This window comes from Sapajus apella, unplaced genomic scaffold, assembly GCF_009761245.1.
Source record: "Sapajus apella isolate SASKATOON/1434 unplaced genomic scaffold, GSC_monkey_1.0 scaffold27, whole genome shotgun sequence".
NCBI lineage: Eukaryota > Metazoa > Chordata > Mammalia > Primates > Cebidae > Sapajus > Sapajus apella.
The window spans coordinates 11044197-11064500 of record NW_022436967.1 but is presented as its reverse complement, the minus strand read 5'-3'; the positions used below and the strand labels follow the sequence as shown (position 1 = coordinate 11064500).

The 20304-nt window shown below is 37.1% G+C and overlaps 1 protein-coding gene across 4 annotated transcripts in view; it reads right to left on the bottom strand.

Moving 5' to 3' along the window:
• Positions 1-9629: 9629 nt before the first annotated feature.
• MFSD8 (major facilitator superfamily domain containing 8) overlaps positions 9630-20304 on the bottom strand; it is a 46440-nt gene continuing 35765 nt past the window's right edge. For all 4 annotated transcript variants that reach the window (XM_032292315.1, XM_032292317.1, XM_032292316.1 and 1 more), the window contains 3 exons: positions 16715-16818; positions 16379-16626; positions 9630-12663 (listed from right to left, as the gene is read on the bottom strand). In XM_032292315.1, the coding sequence (XP_032148206.1) occupies positions 12457-12663; positions 16379-16626; positions 16715-16818 (559 nt within the window). In that variant the 3' untranslated portion in view covers positions 9630-12456. The remainder of the gene's footprint in view (positions 12664-16378; positions 16627-16714; positions 16819-20304) is intronic.

The window sequence follows — 20304 nt, the reverse complement described above, 5'->3', positions numbered from 1 at the left end:
TCTTTTGATTCATTTAATTAAATACTTATTTTAAAATAACTACTTAACTCACTTTTAAATTTGTTGCCTGTTTAGGAGGAGTCAATTAAATTTTAAATAATAATTTTGCAAATGTTAAATACATTGTTTATTATCTGAAAATATTGGTATATTTTAATAAACATTTTAACACTGAAGAACTTGATGCAGTTGATTGACATGAAGAAAAATAATCTGTGATAGTGGGATAGCCATTCCTAATGAAAGAATAAGAGTAGCATGAAACTACTTAACTATCATAAAGACTGTTTAACCTAAAGTATCCTGCTGGTTTTTATAATCAGAAATTATATTACAGTATTTCTTTTAAGTAGACAATGTTATGATAATTCAACATTGATTTGGAGATTTTTCCCTGAGACAATAAGGAAGAAAAATCATATTTATATTTGCAACATAAATTTCAGAACTAATATTAAACTATCACCATATCCCTCTCAGAGAAAACCAGTAAACAGAAAAAAGGTGACTGAAGGAAATTTTCTATTGTCACCCAGTAGAAAAATGGACAAGAGATAATGAATTGATAGTTCACAAAGGAGGGAAGTCCATATGATCAATAAAAAGGAAGTATGCTCAACCTCATAAAAGTTGGGGAAATGCAAAGTTAAAGCAAGACAATCATTTTCTTTTATCAAAGAATGGCTTTAAGATTAAATAATAACCCAGTGTGGTGACTCATGCCTATAATCGCAACACTTTGGGAGACCAAAGTGGATGGATCACCTGAGGTCAGGCGTTCAAGACCAGCTGGCCAACATGGTGAAGCCTCATCTCCACTAAACATAAAAATTAGCTGGCCATGGTGGCACACACCTGTAATCCCAGCTCCTCGGGAGGCTGAGGCAGGAGAATTGCTTGAACCTGGGAGACAGAGGGTGCAGTGAACCGAGATCACGCCACTGCACTCCAGCCTGGGCAACAGAGCAAGACTCCGTCTCAAAAATAAATTAAAAAAAATGGAAATAAAGTAATCCTGAGCTAAATTTTACTTTATTTAATTATTTTTTTGGTAATGGAGTCTCACTCTGTCACACCCAGGCTGGAGTGCAGTGGCACGATCTTGGCTCGCTGCAACGTTTGCCTCCCAGATTCAAGTGATTCTCCTGCCTCAGCTTCCCAGGTAGCTGGGCTTATAGACACATGCCACCATGCCTAGCTAATTTTTGTATTTTTAGTAGAGATGTGGTTTCACCTTGTTGGCCAGGCTGGTCCCAACCTCCTGACCTCAAGTGATCCACCTGCCTTGGTCTCCCAAAGTGTTGAGTCTACAGGCGTGAGCCACCGCACACCAGTATGAGCTAAATTTTAAAGGCCAATGACTTAAAACACATTTCTGCTTTGGCAGAACTTAACCAGTATACCTCTTATTATCTCTTTGTCTCTATGAATGAGTCTTTATTTTTTACGTATTTTTCTTATACATAACGAATGTATAGCTAAATTTTATTTTTAATATGATTTAATAACTTCTAATTTTTACATATATAGTTGTTTCTGGCTGTCTTAACTTTTTCATTACAGTTCTATTTGGATTTATGTGTAGCAGTTTATTTTGTGCTTTCCATGTACCATATTTTTGCTTTGGTTTTCTTTTTCTCCTGTTACTTCTTTCAAGTTGAGTTTCCTTTAATCCCTATTTTTCTCTGTACTGGTTTTCTCTGGGGTATGGTGGTAGCTTAATATTCAATGTTTATATTATTGTGACTATGAAAATATTTACAGCTGAACTATGTACTATACTAGAATTATATTTCTTGAACAATTTTTTTTTCTGGAATTATTTTGTTTGCTCCAATATATCAGGTAATCTATCTGTGCTTTTTGTCCTATTTGTTCCCCCTTTTGGACACATGTCTCTCCGATTTCTTTTTTCTACCTGGACTGGTTCCTTTGTAGTTTTCCAGCATAGGAATGTACTGCAGTTTGTTTTTCTGTTATATTATTGATGGACATTGGAGTTTCCAGATTTTAGCTGTAAAAATATACTTTATGAACATGTTCTGGTGCACATGCATACAAGTTTCTCTAGGATTTTACTCAAATGAATTTACTAATCTTATGATTTGTGTATGTCAAACTTTAGTAGATAATGCCTAATATTTTTACGCTTTCACCTGCAGCATATGGAAAGTATATTTTGCTCCACATCCACACCAAAACTTGGTGTTAGAGTCCTTAAAATTATTGCCAGTTTGACAGAATAGTGTAAGGCTACGTATGTTGACTCTAATTATAGTGCTTTAGGAGGCAGGAAGGTTGCTTGAGGCCAGGTGTTTGAGAACAGTGTTATCAATGTGGTTTTAATTTGAATTCTCCTCATTATTAAAGAGGTTGAAATGTTAAATCTTTATTAGATATTTGTCTTGTGATTTGCCTATTAATGTCTTTTGCCTATTTTTCCCTGTTGTGTTGTCTGGCTTTTTCTTAGTGGTTTTCAAGAGTTCTCAGTATGTATCCTTGTTTATTGATACATGTTGCAAATATCTTCTCCCATTCTATGCTTGTCCTTTTAAAAAAAAGTGTAGGTGTATATATATATATGTATGTATGTATATTTCTGAAATACTTTATTAACACGTATGTAAGGAAAACATGTTACCAATACTAGAAGACATCCTCCTTAATTAAATTGGCAAGAGGCACCACATTCTCCACAGGCTGGATGGTGCCAATGGATTTTGGCAGATTTCACTGGAGGAAGGAAATGCCAAGCTGACAACTTTTATATTCCTTATGGAAGACATTGTTTTGTAAAGTTTCCATTTGGGACAATATCCATCTTTGAGATCTTTCAAAGGAAGGTAATAAAATATCCCAGAGGATAATTTACATAAACCTAAACATGACATGGGAATGAAAACAGTTATTGTCTGTTTTTCTAGTGAGCACGGTACAGGAAAATTCACATTTGGGACAAAGATGACATTTCTGAATGATTTTATCAATCAGTACAACATTAAACCAAATTTAGAAAACATAAAAGCTAAACAGGTGAGATGAAATGCACACAAGGTACCAAGTGACACATTCTTTACAGATAAAGCCTCGAACACTTATGAAAATATTTATCAGTTCTTTGTTGCCCAGACTGGAGGGTAATAGCACAATCTCGGCTCACTGCAACCTCTGCCTCCTGGGTTCAGGTGATTCTCCTGTCTCAGCCTCCCAAGTAGCTGGGATTACAAGCATGTGCTACCATGCCCGGCTAATTTTGTATTTTTTGTAGAGAGTTTCCCCATGTTGGTCAGGCTGGTCTCAAACCCCTGACCTTAGGTGATCCGCCCACCTTGGCCTCCCAAAGTGCTGTGATTACAGACGTGAGCCACCGTGCCCAACCAAATTCTTAAACATTGCTAAGAGCGTAAACATACTGCTCTGTGTATCAGGGAAGGTCACTACTTCAGCATAATTGTTCCATAAATGTAGGACCTGTTCTTGTTTTCCAGTAACAACAACAATAAAAGGAATAATAGCAGCCAAAAGGCATTGAATGATGATTACACACCAGGCATTTCTCTTAAGAACTCTGTAAATTGTCTCTATGTGTGTATAGGCTTGTCCTTTCACTCTCCTAATAGTATCTTTTGATAAACAGGATTTCTTAACTTTAATATAGTCCAATTATGCAATCTTCCTTTATGGCTAGTGTTTTGTTTCTGTTCCATTTGTTTCTTTACTTACAAAGTTGCAAAGATACTCTTCTAGATTGCCTTCCAAAACATATGGTTTGTTTTACTTTCATAAGCGTATAATGTGGAAAGTTTGATATATATAAAACATATATATTTGGGTGTTTCCTATTTCCTGTTGTGTTGCCTGGCTTTTTCTTAGTGTATATATACATATATATGTATACATGTATATAATAATAACCTTACTAAGTCTCCCATCTGGAATTATTTATGAACTGGGGAGTAACAGTTGAGGGTTGCTCTAAAACCCTCAACTAAAAGTGGAGGTTGGGAGGCCGAGGCGGGTGGATCACCTGAGGTCAGCAATTTGAGACCATCCTGGCCAACATGCTGAAACCCCATCTCTACTAAAAATACAGAATTAGCCGGGTGTAGTGGTGCATGCTTGTAGTCCCAGCTACTCAGAAGGCTGAGACAGGAGAATCGCTTGAACCCAGGAGGCAGAGGCTGCAATGGGCCGAAATTGCACCACTGCCCTCCAACCTGGGTGAGACAGAGCAAGATGACATCTCAAACGTAAATAAATATAAAAACGGAGGGATTAAGTGACTGTACATAGTGAATGTTGAATGCAAAGACACCCCACCTCTACTCCCTACCCTCCTCCTACTTAGCTCCCAGAATGTACTCAGCCACACTTTGTCCTGGGAGACTTAACAGTCTGTCCAGTCCAGGAAGAAAGACCTAAGGTTAATGAGTTTGGGTTCCCCAACAAACCAGAATCATACTACAGGAAAATGTAAAGTGAACCAGCCCCACCCAATCAGCTTTTTAAATCTTTCACTTATGGAAAGTTTCATACAAATATAAATGGACTAGGATGATGAGCCCCTATGTAACCATCACCCACCTTCAACATTTTAGCATGCAGCGAATCTTGTATCACTTGTTCCTCTTTTTATTCTCTCCCAGCTAGATTATTTTGAAGCAAATCCTAGGCATCATCATATCATCTCATCCATAAATAACCCTTTAGAAATAGCCACAATAGCTGGGGGCAGTGGCTCACGCCTGTAATCCCAGCACTTTGGGAGGCTGAGGTGGGCAGATCACGAGGTCAGCAGATCAAGATCACCCTGGCCATGGTGAAACCCCATCTCTACTAAAATACAAAAAAAGTAGCCTGATGTGGTGGCATGCACCTATAGTCCCAGCAGCTCAGCAAGACTCCATCTCAAAAAAAAAAAAAGAAATAGCCACAATATCATTATACCTAAAAAGTTTTCATTACATAATGCTATCATTCAACCAATGTTCAATTTCTTTTACCAAAAAAAAAAAATTGTTTGCTTGAATCAAAATTTAAACAAGATCTACATGCTGCATTTGATTAATAAGCCTCTTAATCTTTTAACATATACCCCCATTGCCACCAGTTTTTTCTGAAATTAATTTGTTGAAGAAACTGAGGTGTTTGGGCTATAGCATTTTTCACATTCTATTATCGATTTAACTGATTGCATTCCCATGGTGTCATTTAACATATTCATCTGTCTTCTCAATTTTCCAAAAGATCTAGAAACTTCGTTAGATTTAGTTTCATTTTGGAGAAATGGGGACAAGTGAGACAAGAATAGTTCTGAGCTGGTTTTGTTTTTAGTATAATAACTAGCCTCTTTATATTAAGATTAATTTAAGCACTATCCGCTTGGGCTGGGCAAGGTGGCTCACGCCTGTAATTCCAACAATTTGGGAGGCTGAGGCGGGAAGATGCTTGAGCCCAGGAATTCAAGACCAGCCTAGGCAACAGCACAAAACCTCATCTCTACAAAAAAAAAAAAAAAAAATTTAATAGCCAGGCATGGTGGCAGTGCTGGTAGTCCCAGATACTGAGCAGGCTGAGATGGAAGGATCACTTGAGCCCGGGAGTTTGAGGCTGCAGTAAGCCATGACTGCATCACTGTACTCCAGCCTGAGCAACAGAGGGAGACACTATCACTTAAAAAAAAAAAAAAAAAAAAAAAAAAAAATTGCTATCGGCCTCGTCCATGCATCATAATGCTCCCTATGAGGCTTTCATTCTTAATGATGATCATTTTAGATCCATGATTTCATTAGGGATTCCAAATAGTGATATTCTACTTTTATCATTCCTTCTGAATTTTCTATCATCAGTTATTTGGTTAACCTGAAATAAAGATGATACAAAGAAGACAGCCCAAATGAAATGCTTCATTCTTTTCAAGACAAGGTCTTGCTCTGTTGCCCAGGCAGGAGGATAGTGGAATGATCATTGCTCACTGTGGCCTTGAACTCAGGCTCTAATGATACTTCTGTCTTAGCCACCTGAGTAGCTAAGACTACACGTGTGTACCACCACATTCGCCCTTTTTTTTTTTTTTTTTTTTTTTGTAGAGATGGGGTCTTACGATGTTGCCTCGGCTGATTTTGAATTCCTAGCCTCAAGTGATCCTCCTGTCTCGGGCTCCCAAAGTGCTGGGATTATAGGTATGAGCCACTGCATCCTGTCCATTCTTTCCTTTATAAAGAATTGGTGCTCTAACAGCTTCAGAAGGTGACTAATAATGTTACGTGTTTTTGGTATATTTGTAAACTCATGGATGTTTTTTAAATTAATTTTTTGTGGTAAAATATACATACAATTTTGCCATTTTAACCATTTTAAAGTGTACAATTCTGTGCATTAAGTGCATTCACACTGTTCTGCAACCATAACTGTTGACAGCTGTTATAATACCTTGGTTCTTGTCTTCATCTTTTTTTTTTTTTTTTTTTTTGAGACAGGGTCTGCTCTGTTGCCCAAGCTGGAGTGTAGTGGGGCACAATCACAGCTCACCACAGCCTTGGCTTTCAGGGCTTAAGTGATCCTCCCACCACAGCCTCTTAAGTAGCTGGGACTATAGGCACATGCCACCATGCCTGGCTACATTTTGTATTTTTAATAGAGTTTCACCATGTTGTACAGTTTGGGGTCTTGTCTTCTTAGTTTAAAAGAATTTAAACAAGAGACACACAGCAAAGAAGATGCAGCATAGGGCAATTTATTAGAAAGGAAAAAGAATATTTTGAAAGTTAAGTGCAGAGTAGACAGTACACCCTGAAAGAAAGAGAATTTGGAGGGGCTACTCATAAGGATGAGACAGTGTTGATTATTGCTAAGGAGCTGGGAAGAAGTGTTATTAGGAAGCATATTCTGAGTGGCATCCTGGCTGCATATGTACAGTAGCTGTACATGCTTGTTCATATGTTTCATGTCTTATTAGCATCTTAAATCTCCACCCAGGGATATGTTTTTCACTATCATAACAAGCAAAGGGCCAGTTTTAGGACAGGTAAAATCAAATTCCCTGCTGAAGATCGCTTTCTTGAATGAGGGTAACTGCAATGCAAATGCTGAGGCTTATTGTGTCAATTATATGGTGGCCACAGTTGCCACGTCCCACGGATACGGTCATTTCCTTGACTACACCTATACTGCCTCATAACCACTATCCATTTCCAGAACTTTTCATCACCCCAAATTCTGTGCCCATTAAATAACTTCCCACTCACGCCTCTGTCTAGCCCTTGGTAACCTCTATTCTACTTTCCGTATCTATGAATTTGGTTATTCTGGGTAGCTGGTATAAGTGGAATCATACAATGTTTATACTTTTGTGTATGGCTTATTTCACTTAGCATAATGTCTTCAAGGTTCATCCATGTTGTTTCATGTATCAATATTTCATTCCTTTTTTGGTCTGAATGATATTCCACTGTATTTACATATTGTACCATTTGTGTTTATCCATTCATCCACTGATGGATTCTTGAGTTGCTTCTACCTTTTGAGTATTGTAAATATCTTTCTTTAGCTTTTTGTGCTGAGTACATAATTGATTTATTTTCATCATTTTTATTGATATAGATATTTCATGTTACTCATTTTCCTCTGAAACCTGTTTTGGTTGCATCCATTCTGATATGGTAACTTTTCAGATTATTTTTTCAAGAAATTCTGTGATTTCAATTCATATTTCTTCCAAGACCTAAGTTTGTTACAAAATATTTTTCAAATTAATTTTTAAGGAAGTGTCAAATATATACAGAAGTAGATGAAATAGTAAAATCTCTGTGCACTAATCACTCAGCTTAGAAAATTATCAACTTATCAAATTTATTTCGCTATCTGCTCATTTCCTTCCTGAAATTGTATTACAGTCTTGTATTGCTTGGCTGTAATACGATGGGATATGTTCTAAGAAATACATCTTTAAGTGAGTTCATTGTTGGGTGAACATCAAAGAGTATATTTACACAAGCCTAGTTGCTATAGCCTACTACACACCTAGGCTATATGTATTGCCTATTGCTCCTAGGCTACAAATCTGTACAGCATGTTACCTTGCTGAAGATTGTGGACAATTGTAACATAGTGGTATTTATGTATCTAAACAAAGAAAAGGTACAGTAAAAAATGTGGCATGAAAGACAAAAAATGGTCCATGTGAATAGGGCAGTTACCATGAATGAAGCTTGCAGGACTAGAATTTGTACTGAGTGAGTCAGTGAGTGAGTGGTGAGTAAATGTGACAATACATTTAGGCTATACTAAATTTGCAAATAATGTATATATATTTTTTATTGAGATGGAGTCATGCTGTCACCCAGGCTGGAGTGCAGTGGTGCAATCTCGGCTCATTGCAACCTCTGCCTCCCAGGCTCATGTGATTCTCCTGCCTCAGCCTCCTGAGTAGCTGGAACTACAAGTGTGTGTCACAATACCCGGCTACTTTTTTAATAGAGATGGGATTTCAATGTGTTGGCCAGGTTGGTGTTGAACTCCCAAACTCAGGTGATACACCTGCCTCGGCCACCCAAAGTACTGGCTAATAGGCGTGAGCCACCACACCCAGACAAAAAAATATTTCTTTCAATAATAAGTTAACCTTAGCTTACTGTAACTTTATAAGCCTTCACTTTTCTTAAACGTTCTGGCATTTCATAACAGCTTAAAACACATCATACAGCTGTATAAAAACATGACATTCTAAAAGCTTTTTTCTGTTTTTAAAAAAATTATTTTTTCTACTTTTTTTTTTTTTTTGAGACAGAGTTTCACTCTTGTTGCATAACATATCCTCATTGCACCAGGATGGATGCAATGGCTCACCTTGGCTCACGGCAACCTCCATCTCCGAGGTTCAAGTAATTCTCCTGCCTCAGCCTCCCAAGTAGCTAGGATTACAGGCATGCGCCACCACACCCGTCTAATTTTGTATTTTCAGTAGAGACAGGTTTTCTCCGTGTTGGTCAGGCTGGTCTTGAACTCCCGACCTCAGGTGATCCGCCTGCTTTGGCCTCCCAAAGTGCTGGGATTACAGGTGTGAGCCACCGCACCTGGCTTATTCTTTTTAGTATAATTGCCTGAACCTGGAGGTTTTCTTTTTAGTATAATCGCCTGGAGGCTGCAGTAAGCCAAGATCGTGCCACTGCACTTTAGCCTGTGTGATACAGCAATACTCCATCTCAAAAAAACAAAATAAAATAATGGTACATAGTATAGTAAATACATAAACCAGGAACATAGTCATTTATTATCCAATAATATGTTACATAACTGTATGTTCCATACTTTTATACAACTGGCAGTACAGTAAGTTTGTTTACACAAGCATTACCAAAAACAGGTAAGGTGCTGCTCTGTGATGTTACAATGGTGATAGGATTCTCCTGCCTCAGCCTCCTGAGTAGCTAGGATTACAGGCACCTGTCATCACACCCAGCTAATGTTTGTATTTTTAGTAGAGATGGTAGGTAAGCCTCATGAAGGTAGGAGCTCTACGTGTTTTGTTTACTGCACAATCCCCCAAAATACATGGTAATTGGCACATAGTGGGTACCCTGTTAAATATGTATTGAAAGCACAACTGAATAAAGTGTAAAAACTTAAGGTATATATGCAAAATAATCTTGTTTATTAGAAAATGAACATTCACAATGTAAAGTAGATATTAAATTACAAATAAGTCTTCAGTAGTCAAAAACGGTGTCCAGAATTTCTTCTCAAAATAAGTTAATCTATTATTGAACAGACGCAGATAAGTAGTTTATCCTTGTTAAAACAAACAATTACAGATTTCACTTTATGTAAGAGGTAAATTTTATATGAACCACAGGAGTTTATTTTTAAATGTAAAGCTGAACAAGATAGAATGGAGATGCTTTGAGAAGTTATAAATCCTTTCAAAATATGAAAATCATCCTTTCTTTTCAAGTTTAAATTTAGGTTTTCAAAAACATATTTTCTCTTCTTAAATATGTACTACTCTTAACAATATATCATACCTTAAAATCTCCTGTCATCACTTTCTACTTACACTCAACTCGTCCTACTCAAAAAGACATCAACAGAGTGATTTTTTTCCTCAAACTTTGCCTCCTTGCTCTTTTCTCAATCCCATGTTACTTCCTTTTGTCTTCTTTTGTGCCAAGATGAGCAAGGTATAATACTCTAAAGAAGAAAATGCGCTAAAGAAAATGCTCTCAATAAAAAGGAAAATAACAGTAATTTATGCAAGGTTATAGTTTATCTGAATTTTAATAAATATTATAAATCTCTGGAAGCTGGGAAACTTTTCTATGTTATTTTCTTGCTGGAAACAGGCTACTATGCTAAGACAAAAGCTCCAGTCAGTGGGCTTATGTTTCTCAAATATTTCTGCTAATAGGAGTCACTGGTATAGGTAAGTTACCCTACAATTAGTAATTAATTGAAACTGCAACTTTCTGGGCTATTTTTATTTTCCTCACTATGAAAAATACAGTGGTTAAGACTGTGGACTTTAAGGATAGACTGTTACTTAGACAAGTAACTTCTTTGTGCCTCCATTCTTTCATCTGTAAAATGGGAATCATAATAGTATCTTCACTCAGTAAGACTGCTGTAAGAATTAAATTATATGTTACACATTACCTGGAATATGGAAAGCACTCCACAAATGTTTGCCCCATCATTTTCATCATTACTATTATTGCTGGTTATTTCTGTCATGCACACTATGCAAACCAAGGGTGGAGTTTACTCTTTAAGATTAGAAGTGACCCAAAAAATGTAAGACACAGAAAGCAGCTGCAGAATAACAGGTAAGAGGGATGCCAGATTTGACCAAATAGCCAGAAACCTGGCTGCAGTTCTGATAAATCCACGGATGCAGTCTTGCTATGGGCAGAAGAGGAGAGTGAAAACAGTCTTCAAAATTTAATCATAGAATGATTCTATCAAATTAACACCTTTCCTAGAGCTGAAAAAAAACTGACTGTAAGAGCACAGCAAGTTTAGTATAAAGTGCAGATTACATATTTTTTAATTTTTGTTTTTATTTTATTTTTTGGAGAGACAGGGTCTCACTTTGTTTTCCAGGCTGGTCTTGAACTCCTGGCCTCAAGCAATTCTCTTGCCTTGGCCTTCCAAAGTGCTGGGATTACACGTGTGAGACTGCACCCAGCCTATGAAGTGCAGATTATAGTGTTTATTCTCAGGTTTGAAAATATTTCTAACTTAAAGTAGAAAACATTTGGAAAAGTATTTAGAAATATTTTTGCATTTTCTATAACACTTATTATCCATATACATAGTTCTCTACTAGTTCTTTTTATCAGCATTCAACTTATGTAGAGGTAGAAGTATAAACATACAGTGTTATTTAGCCAACTTCAGGTAAACTCAGTAAACTGTTAGATTAAAGCCATTTTGCCTCAAATACTTATTAACCTGACTAGATTGGAGCTGTCAGGGATCATTCAAATTAAAAATCCAACTAAAATTCTGCAGCTCTAAACAGCTATGCAGACATAGATTGAAAACTGTTGTGTTCCTCCCCACCACTACTAAGAGATGGGAAAATAATCTAATTAAAGTGAATGTTTTTCTCCAGTTTAAGGGGGTTGAAAAATAGCAATAATTTTAAGAAACCATTTACTATTTTGTGTCTATACACACACACACACACACACACACACACACACACACACACACACACGTTATCTGGATTATGTTTCTAAAGTAAATTACTGGCATTTGAAAGAAAAAGGTAGGTAGCCCTATTAGGGTAACTAATAGGCAGTGAAATATCTTGATCTCTTAATCCTCTGTACTGCTCAAATATTAGCATAACTCATGCTCATGTATTAATGTAGAAGTTACTTAGTGAAACCCTAAACTAAAATAAGGCAGAGGTGCAGTATTAGGAGAAAGACTCACAGAAAGCAAGGTAGGATGTTAGGCATGCTAAATGGAAAATATAAGTGTTATGATTTTTATCTCATAAGGCAACTTTATAATAGAAAATGCATTTCTTAATAATAAAAAGTAGATGTCTTTGAATAAAAATGCCTCTACCTGGGTTCTTAAAATTCTGGAATTCTATTCTGCTATGGCTAATTCTTACAGAACCCTCTTTTGGTTCCACTATATATTATTTTAGTGACACTTCTGCAGTTTGTATTAAGAATACAACTTCACATTTATATATCATTGTCTATCCACTCATTAGTTCATGCAACCTCAAAAAAGTATTATAAGACGAATGTTTCATTTCTGAGATAAGGAAATTATGATCCAATATGTTTTTATATAACCTACTATTCATAATTACATGTAGAATTCTATTAGTCAACATATGTTCTTGTTCTTGGAGACTGGCTCATCACAACTGCCTAGCAGAGCTTTAGACCAGGAAGTGCCATACAACAAGTACTTTCCATCACAGTCTCGGCTAGTTTACTCCTGAACCCTCCCATACCTTACAGAAAAAGCAATGAGTCTTTTGTAAACCACTCCCAGGAGTGTGATGGTGAGCATCACTATTCCACATACCAGGCAGAATGCCCATCGTGGTCCCCAGTGAGCGTACACTTGGCTGATGAACACAGGGCCAAGAATCCTGGCTCCACTTCCAGATGCTGTTAACCAGCCCATGTACACACCCTGTGGGGGGTAAAATGGAGGACAAGCAGATTGATATTCAGTTTTACTTATTTAAAAACAAAGAAATGCTACTACCAAACTACAGCAAGCTTACAAGAATCATTTCTCCATCTTTTACTTTTAAATTAAACATAAAATGCCTTCTATAAATATAACAGTTGATATTAAGTCAGATTAAGAAAAATAAAAGGAGTGTAAAAGGAAAAACTTAATGTCTGCCAAAGCCCTGGGAATAATAAAATTGATTAAAACACCTTTTAAAGCTAACATTTATTTTGTACCTGTTACATGTTAGTCAATGAAGTAGGTGTTCTACATACATCGTTTGTAATGTTCACAAGTTTCAATGACAGGTGTTATCCCTGTTTAACAAAGGTAGAAGCTAAAACTCAGAAAGTTTAAATAACTTGTTCAAGAGGTTTGAAGCCACATTTGGTTGACTCCACTATGCCACTTTACACTCTACCACAACGCCACTCCTACAACTTCTGTATCCAAAATAATAGCCCACACAAACTACCCAAGAATGTTCAAGGCAGCATTGCTTTTAATAGCCTCAAATTGAAAACAACCTAGATGTTAGTAGTAGATTAAGTGAATAAACTATGGTAAACTTAATAACTGGAATGCTAAGCAGCTACTTTTTTCTATTAATTTTTCCTTGCCCTGTCTTATGGTGCTAATAAGCAGCGATTTAAAAAAATAAAGTCTTATATATAGACAATAAAATCTTATGAAAACATCTATACACTGACATGGAAAGAAAGCTGTAACATATTAACCAAGTTAAAAAAAAATACCTATCAAGATGCAGAAGCAAGTATAAATCCATGCAATATAGTCTGTTTTTTCTTTTTTTTTTAAAGGGATAAATGTGGATATGTTTGGATAGGCATAGAAAAACGTCTTGAGGCATACAAATTAACAGTAGTTGACTTTGCTGAGGTAAAGCTAAGGAGAGCCTTCATTGTTAAATATATTTCTAAATTAATTGAATTTTGTTACAACTATTATATATTGCTTTTGTAATTAATAAGCTTTTATTCTTAATTTTGGAAAATTAAAAGACTCTTAAAAACAAACCCAGAAATTATTACCAAAATGTTTTGTCTATTCCTTATAACTTGAAAACATAGGTATTAATTTTTTCTCCTTCTTTGCCTTATTTCAATAGAGAAACACTAATTTCTGCTCTGAAAATGTAAATCTATTTAATTTTTAAAGAGGAAGATAATATTTTTATTTTGTGGCCATTTAAATGTCTGTTATTAAAAGGAGTTAGAAGTGGCCAGGCATGGTGGCTCACACTTGTAATCCCAGCACTCTGGGAGGCCAAGATGGGAAGATCACTTGAGCTCTGGAGTTCAAGACCAGCCTGCCCAACATGGTGAAACTCCATCTATACAAAGATAAAAACATTAGCCAGGCCCACTGGTGCACACCTGTGGTCCCAGCTACTTGGAAGGCTGAGGTACAAGAATTGTTTGAGCCCAGAAAACAGAGACTGCAGTGAGCCAAGATCACACCACTGCACTCTGGCCTGGGCAACAGAGTGAGACTCTGTCTCAAAAAAATGGGAAAAAAAAAAAAAAAAGAGTTGGAAGCAAAACCTAAAAATAATCTAAATGTATAATAATAGGAAAATGATTGTGAATAAATGATGGTACATATATAAAATGGAATATAATGTTTCCAGTAAAAATAATTATCTGGGCTGGGCATGGTGGCTCACACTTGTAATCCCAGCAATTTGGGAGGCCAAGGCAGGTGGATCATGAGGTCAGGAGTTTGAGACCACCTGGCCAACATGGTGAATCCCCATCTCTACTAAAAATACAAAAATCAGCCAGGCTTGGTGGTAGGCGCCTGTAATCCCAGCTACTCCAGAAGCTAAGGCAGGAGAATCGTTTTGTTTGAACCCAGGAGGCAAAGGTTACAGTCAGCAGTAATCGTGCCACTGCATTGCAGCCTAGGCAACAGGGGGAGACTCCACCTCAAAAAAATAATAATAACAATAATAATTCTCTAAGAGAAAATTAAATGGTATGGGAGAATATTTGCAATGCATTTTTTTTAAAAAGCAGATTACAAAATAGTATCCATGATACTATTTTTTTTTTTTTTTTTTTTTTTTTTTTTTTTGAGACGGAGTTTCACTCATGTTACCCAGGCTGGAGTGCAATGGCACAATCTCGGCTCATCGCAGCCTCTGCCTCCTGGGTTCAAGCGATTCTCCTTCCTCAGACTCCCAAGTAGCTGGGATTACAGGCGCGTGCCACCATGCCCAACAATTTTTGTATTTTTAGTAGAGACAGGATTTCACCATTGTTGACCAGGATGGTCTAGATCTCCTGACCTCGTGATCCACCCGCCTCGGCCTCCCAAAGTGCTGGGATTATAGGCGTGGGCCACGTGCCCGGCCGAAACTATTTTTAAAGTCCTATTTTTGTGTTACATACACATACACATTCACATAAGCATAAATAAAAGACTGAAAGTGGAAATGTAATTTTGCCAAAATGTTAGTAGTAATTTTCTCATTGATAATTTTTCATTTTCCTTCTACATTTTTTCTAATTGTTTATAAAAATATGGAAAATCTTATTTTAAAATTATAAAATATGCATAAGCTGCTGTAAACTTTTAAGACTATTGTGTTTTTATCTCTTAGTAGTTGCCTGGGGCTAGATGAAAGTAAGCCTAGGTCCAAATCCGGTTATCAATTTTGGTTGCCTAACTCTTGCCTAGTTTAAGAATGAGTTTCGGAAATTTACACCTTGAAAAAAAAAAGGAAAAAGAAAAAAAAATTTACACCTCAGATTTTTTTCCCCATGAAAATGATTTTGAGCTCCCTAATCTCTGAGTTCAAAACATCTTTGAGTTGTAACTTAGGGTACTGTTTGTAAATTTCAGCATATAAATCTTATAAACACCTTATAGAAGTTATGGGATTTTTAAAAATTTTAAATGCTGGTCGGGCGCAGTGGCTCACGCCTATAATTCCAGCACTTTGAGAGGCCAAGGCAGGTGGACTGCCTGAGCTCAGGAGTTTGAGACCAGCCTGGGCAACATGGTAAAAAAACCCCGTCTCTACTGAAATACAGAAAATTAGCCGGGTGTGGCAGCGTGCGTCTGTAGTCCCAGCTACTCGGGAGGCTGCAGCAGGAGAACTGCAAGAATCCGGGAGGCAGAGGTTGCAGTAAGCCAAGATCGCGCCACTACACTCCAGCCTGGGTGACAGAGCGAGACACCATCTCAAAAAAAAAAAAAAAAAAAAAATTTAAAATGCTGAATATGATAAAAATCCTCCAAATCAGTCTATGTAAAAATAAAGAATGGCAGCAAAAAATGTGAGTGTTTACAAGTATATTTTCTTTTTTTTTTTGGGGACGGAGTTTCGCTCTTGTTACCCAGGCTGGAGTGCAATGGCGCGATCTCGGCTCACCGCAACCTCCGCCTCCTGGGTTCAGGCAATTCTCCTGCCTCAGCCTCCTGAGTAGCTGAGATTACAGGCACGCACCGCCATGCCCAGCTGATATTTTGTATTTTTAGTAGAGACGGGGTTTCACCATGTTGACCAGGATGGTCTCGATCTCTTGACTTCGTGATCCACCCGCCTCGGCCTCCCAAAGTGCTGGGATTACAGGCTTGAGCCACCACGCCCGACCCTACAAGTATATTTTCTATAATTGCAACTTTAGGGTACCTGGCTTACCTGAGGTTTTGGTCCTAAAATTTTTGAATATAATGTATAGGACATAAGATTGCAGACTGGGTAGCCTATTCCAATTAGCACAACTGATGTGAGGAACTGGGCCAGATGGATCACTGGGGTGTAGAGGCACCAGGCTTGTTCAATCGAGCAACCAGTTGGTCTTTCATTGTGATCTTCCATTGAAGACTTCCAAAGACCAATAATAATTTCCCCAAATGTGGTATTAGGGATTGAATTATTATGCAAATCTGAAAAAAGAAAATCAGTGCAGTGCATTACTTGTTGATTTTTGATAAATAACAGAGGCTAACACTATAAAATTATGTATAGCTATACCTTCCCACTGTATTTTGGGAAACTGATTTCCCCAAGGTAACAAGATAAAGAAGCCAACCCATACAACGATGAGTCCTCCCAGTAGAATAGCACGCTCGCCAATCCTGTTAAAGAACAGAAACTCTGTAATTTAAAAATAAAACATTATAACATAGCTTCATTACTTTCATAACTTTAAAAACTGAAAATAATATCTTGTACTTTTAGTGATATATCCATTAAAAAGAATGCTAAATATAAATTTCCACTACAAATAACCAGGACTCCTCTGAAAAACGGCTGACTTAGGTCTGGTACAGGTGGGGAGCTGGGGAGAGATAGCAAGGGGAGAAATGCCAGATGTAGGTGATGGGGAGGAAGGCAGCAAATCACACTGCCACGTGTGTACCTACGCAACAATTTTGCAGGTTCTTCACATGTACCCCAAAACCTAAAATGCAATAAAATAAATGGGGGGAAAAAAAAAAAAGAAGAAGATGAGCCTAAGATCTTTCACAGCAAAAAGCACAGATGTTACCCGTGACTACCAGGTCATGAGTGTTTTTGGCTCAGCCAATTTGAAGAAGCTGGCCAAAATGTGACTATATGAATACCAAAACAGAGTAATAATGGCAGTGGATTGAAACACATGAAAGTATTATCATCTGTGGCCTGGTACAGTGGTTCATGGCTATAATCTCAGCACTTTGGGAGGCCAAAGGGGGAGGACCGCTTGATGCCAGGAGTTCAAGAACAGCCTGGGCAACATAGCAAGACCCCATCTCTACAAAACATAAAAAAAATTAGCCAGGAGTGGTAACAAGTGCCTGTAGTCCCAGCTACTCAGAAGGTAACAGGCAAGGGGATTACTTGAGCCAGGAGGTCAAGGCTGCAGTGAGCTGTAATGGCACCAATGCACTCCAGACTGGGTGACGGAGCAAGACCCTGTCTCTAAAAAAAAAAGTTGTTAAAATCTGTGAATTCATAGTATATTAAAATAAAGTACTCTTTGGTCACTTTTGGAGGATGTTAGGGAAACAACTCATTAGTTTTAAAAACCAGTTACTAAAAGGAAATAATCAAGGCTTTATCTTGCCTTTCCTATACAAATGTAGCTCAGGTTAACTAAATAGTTGGTGAGCAAAACAGTCTCTATGAAAAGTATTCTAGCAAATAAAGGAACCATAGAATTAAAATACCAGAATTTTGCAATGATCTATTAATAAATGAACGTATCTAGGAGACAGTCAATGGCTACTTACATATTAAAGATAAATATTATATTTCTTCTGATATAAGCACATATCTCCACCTATAAAGTATTCTTGCCAAAAAATTGAACCCAAATTTCATCAAGCTTCTAGATCCAAGAATTAATTTTTTAGAAATATAGCAATCATGTCATCTGCAAACAGAGACATTTTGACTTCCTCTCTTCCTATTTGGATACTCTTTGTTTCTATTGCCTGAGTGCCCTGGCCAGAACTTCCAATACTGTGTTGAATAGGAGTGGTAAGAGATGGTGTTCTTGCCTTGTGCTGGAATTCAAAGGGAATGCTTCCAGCTTTTGCCCATTCAGTATGATATTGGCTGTGGGTCTGTCATAAACAGCTCTTATTATTTTGAGATATATTCCATCAATACCTAGTTTATTAAGAGTTTTTAGCATGAAGCATTCAAAGACTTTATCCTGCAAGGTTGGCAAAAAGAAAAAAAAAAGAGTTTTTAGCATGATTGGGTGTTAAATTTTATCAAGGGCCTTTCCTGCATCTATTGAGATAATCATGTGGTTTTTTTCATTGGTTCTGTTTATGTGATGGATTACGTTTATTGATTTGCATATGTTGAACCAGCCTTGCATCTCAGTGATGAAGCCAACTTTATCGTGGTGGATAACCTTTATAATGTGTTACTGGATTCAGTTTGCCAGTATTTTACTAAGGATTTTCACTTCAATGTTCATCAGGGATATTGGCCTGAAATTTTCTTTTTCAGTTGTGTCTCTGCCAGGTTTTGGTATTAGGATGATGATGGCCTCATAAAATGAGGTAAGAAGGATTCCCTCTTTTTCTATTGTTTGGAACAGTTTCAGAAAAAAATGGTACCAGCTCCTCTTTGTACCTCTAGTAGAATTCAGATGTGGATTCGTCTGGTCCAGGACTTTTTTTGGTTGGTAGGCTATTAATTCCTGCCTCAATTTCAGAACTTGTTATTGGTCTATTCAGGAATTCAACTTCTTCCTACTTTAGTCTTGGGAGGGTGTATATGCCCAGGAATGTATCCATTTCTTCTAGATTTTCTAGTTTATTTACATAGAGGTGTTTATAGTATTCTCTGATGGTAGTTTGTATTTCTGTGGGATCAGTGGTGCCCAAAATCTCCTTAAGCTAATAAGAAACTTCAGCAAAGTCTCAGGATACAAAATCAATGTGTAAAAGTCACAAGCATTCCTATACACCAATAATAGAGCACCAAATCATGAGTGAACACCCATTCACAATTGCTACAAAGAGAATAAAATACCCAGGAATACAACTTGCGAGGAACATGAAGGACCTCTTCAAGGAGAACTACAAACCACTGATCAAGGAAATAAGAGAGGACACAAACAAATGAAAAAACATTCCATGTTCATGAATAGGAAGAATCAGTATCATGAAAATGGCCCTACTGCGCAAAGTAATTTAAAGATTCAATGCTATTCCCATCAAGCTACCACTGACCTTCTTCACAGAATTAGAAAAAACTAATTTAAATGTCATATGAAACCAAAAAAAGAGCCAGAGTCCATATAACCAAGTCAATCCTAAGCCAAAAAACAAAGCTGGAGGCATCACGCTACCTGACTTCAAACCATACTATAAGACTACAGTAACAAAAACAGCATGGTACTGGTACCAAAACAGATACATAGACCAATGTAACAGAACAGAGACCTCAGAAATAACACCACACATCTATAACCATCTGATCTTTCACAAACCTGACAAAAACAAGCAATGGGGAAAAGGATTCCCTATTTAATAAATGCTGTTAGGAAAACTGGCTAGCCATATGCATAAAACTGAAACTGGACCCCTTCCTTACACCTTATACAAAATTAACTCAAGGTGGATTAAAGACAAACCTAAGACCTAAAACCACAAAAGCCCTAGAAGAAAACCTAGGCAATACCATTCAGGACATAGGCATGGGCTAAGACTTCATGACAAAAACACCAAAAGCAAAGGCAACAAAAGCCAAAATAGACAAATGGAATCTAAACTAAAGAACTTCTGCACAGCAAAAGAAACTATCATCAGAGTGAACAGGCAACTTACAGAATGCGAGAAAATTTTTGCAATCTATCCATCTGACAAAGGGCTAATATCCAGAATCTACAAGGAACTTAAACAAATTTACAAGAAAAAAACAACCCATCAAAAAGTGGGCAAAGGATATGAACAGACACTTCTCAAAAGAAGACATTTTGCAGCCAACAAACATATGAAAAAAAGCTCATCATCCCTGGTCATTAGAGAAATGGAAATCAAAACCACAATGAGATACCATCTCATGCCAATTAGAATGGCAACCATTAAAAAATCAGGAAACAACAGATGCTGGAGAGG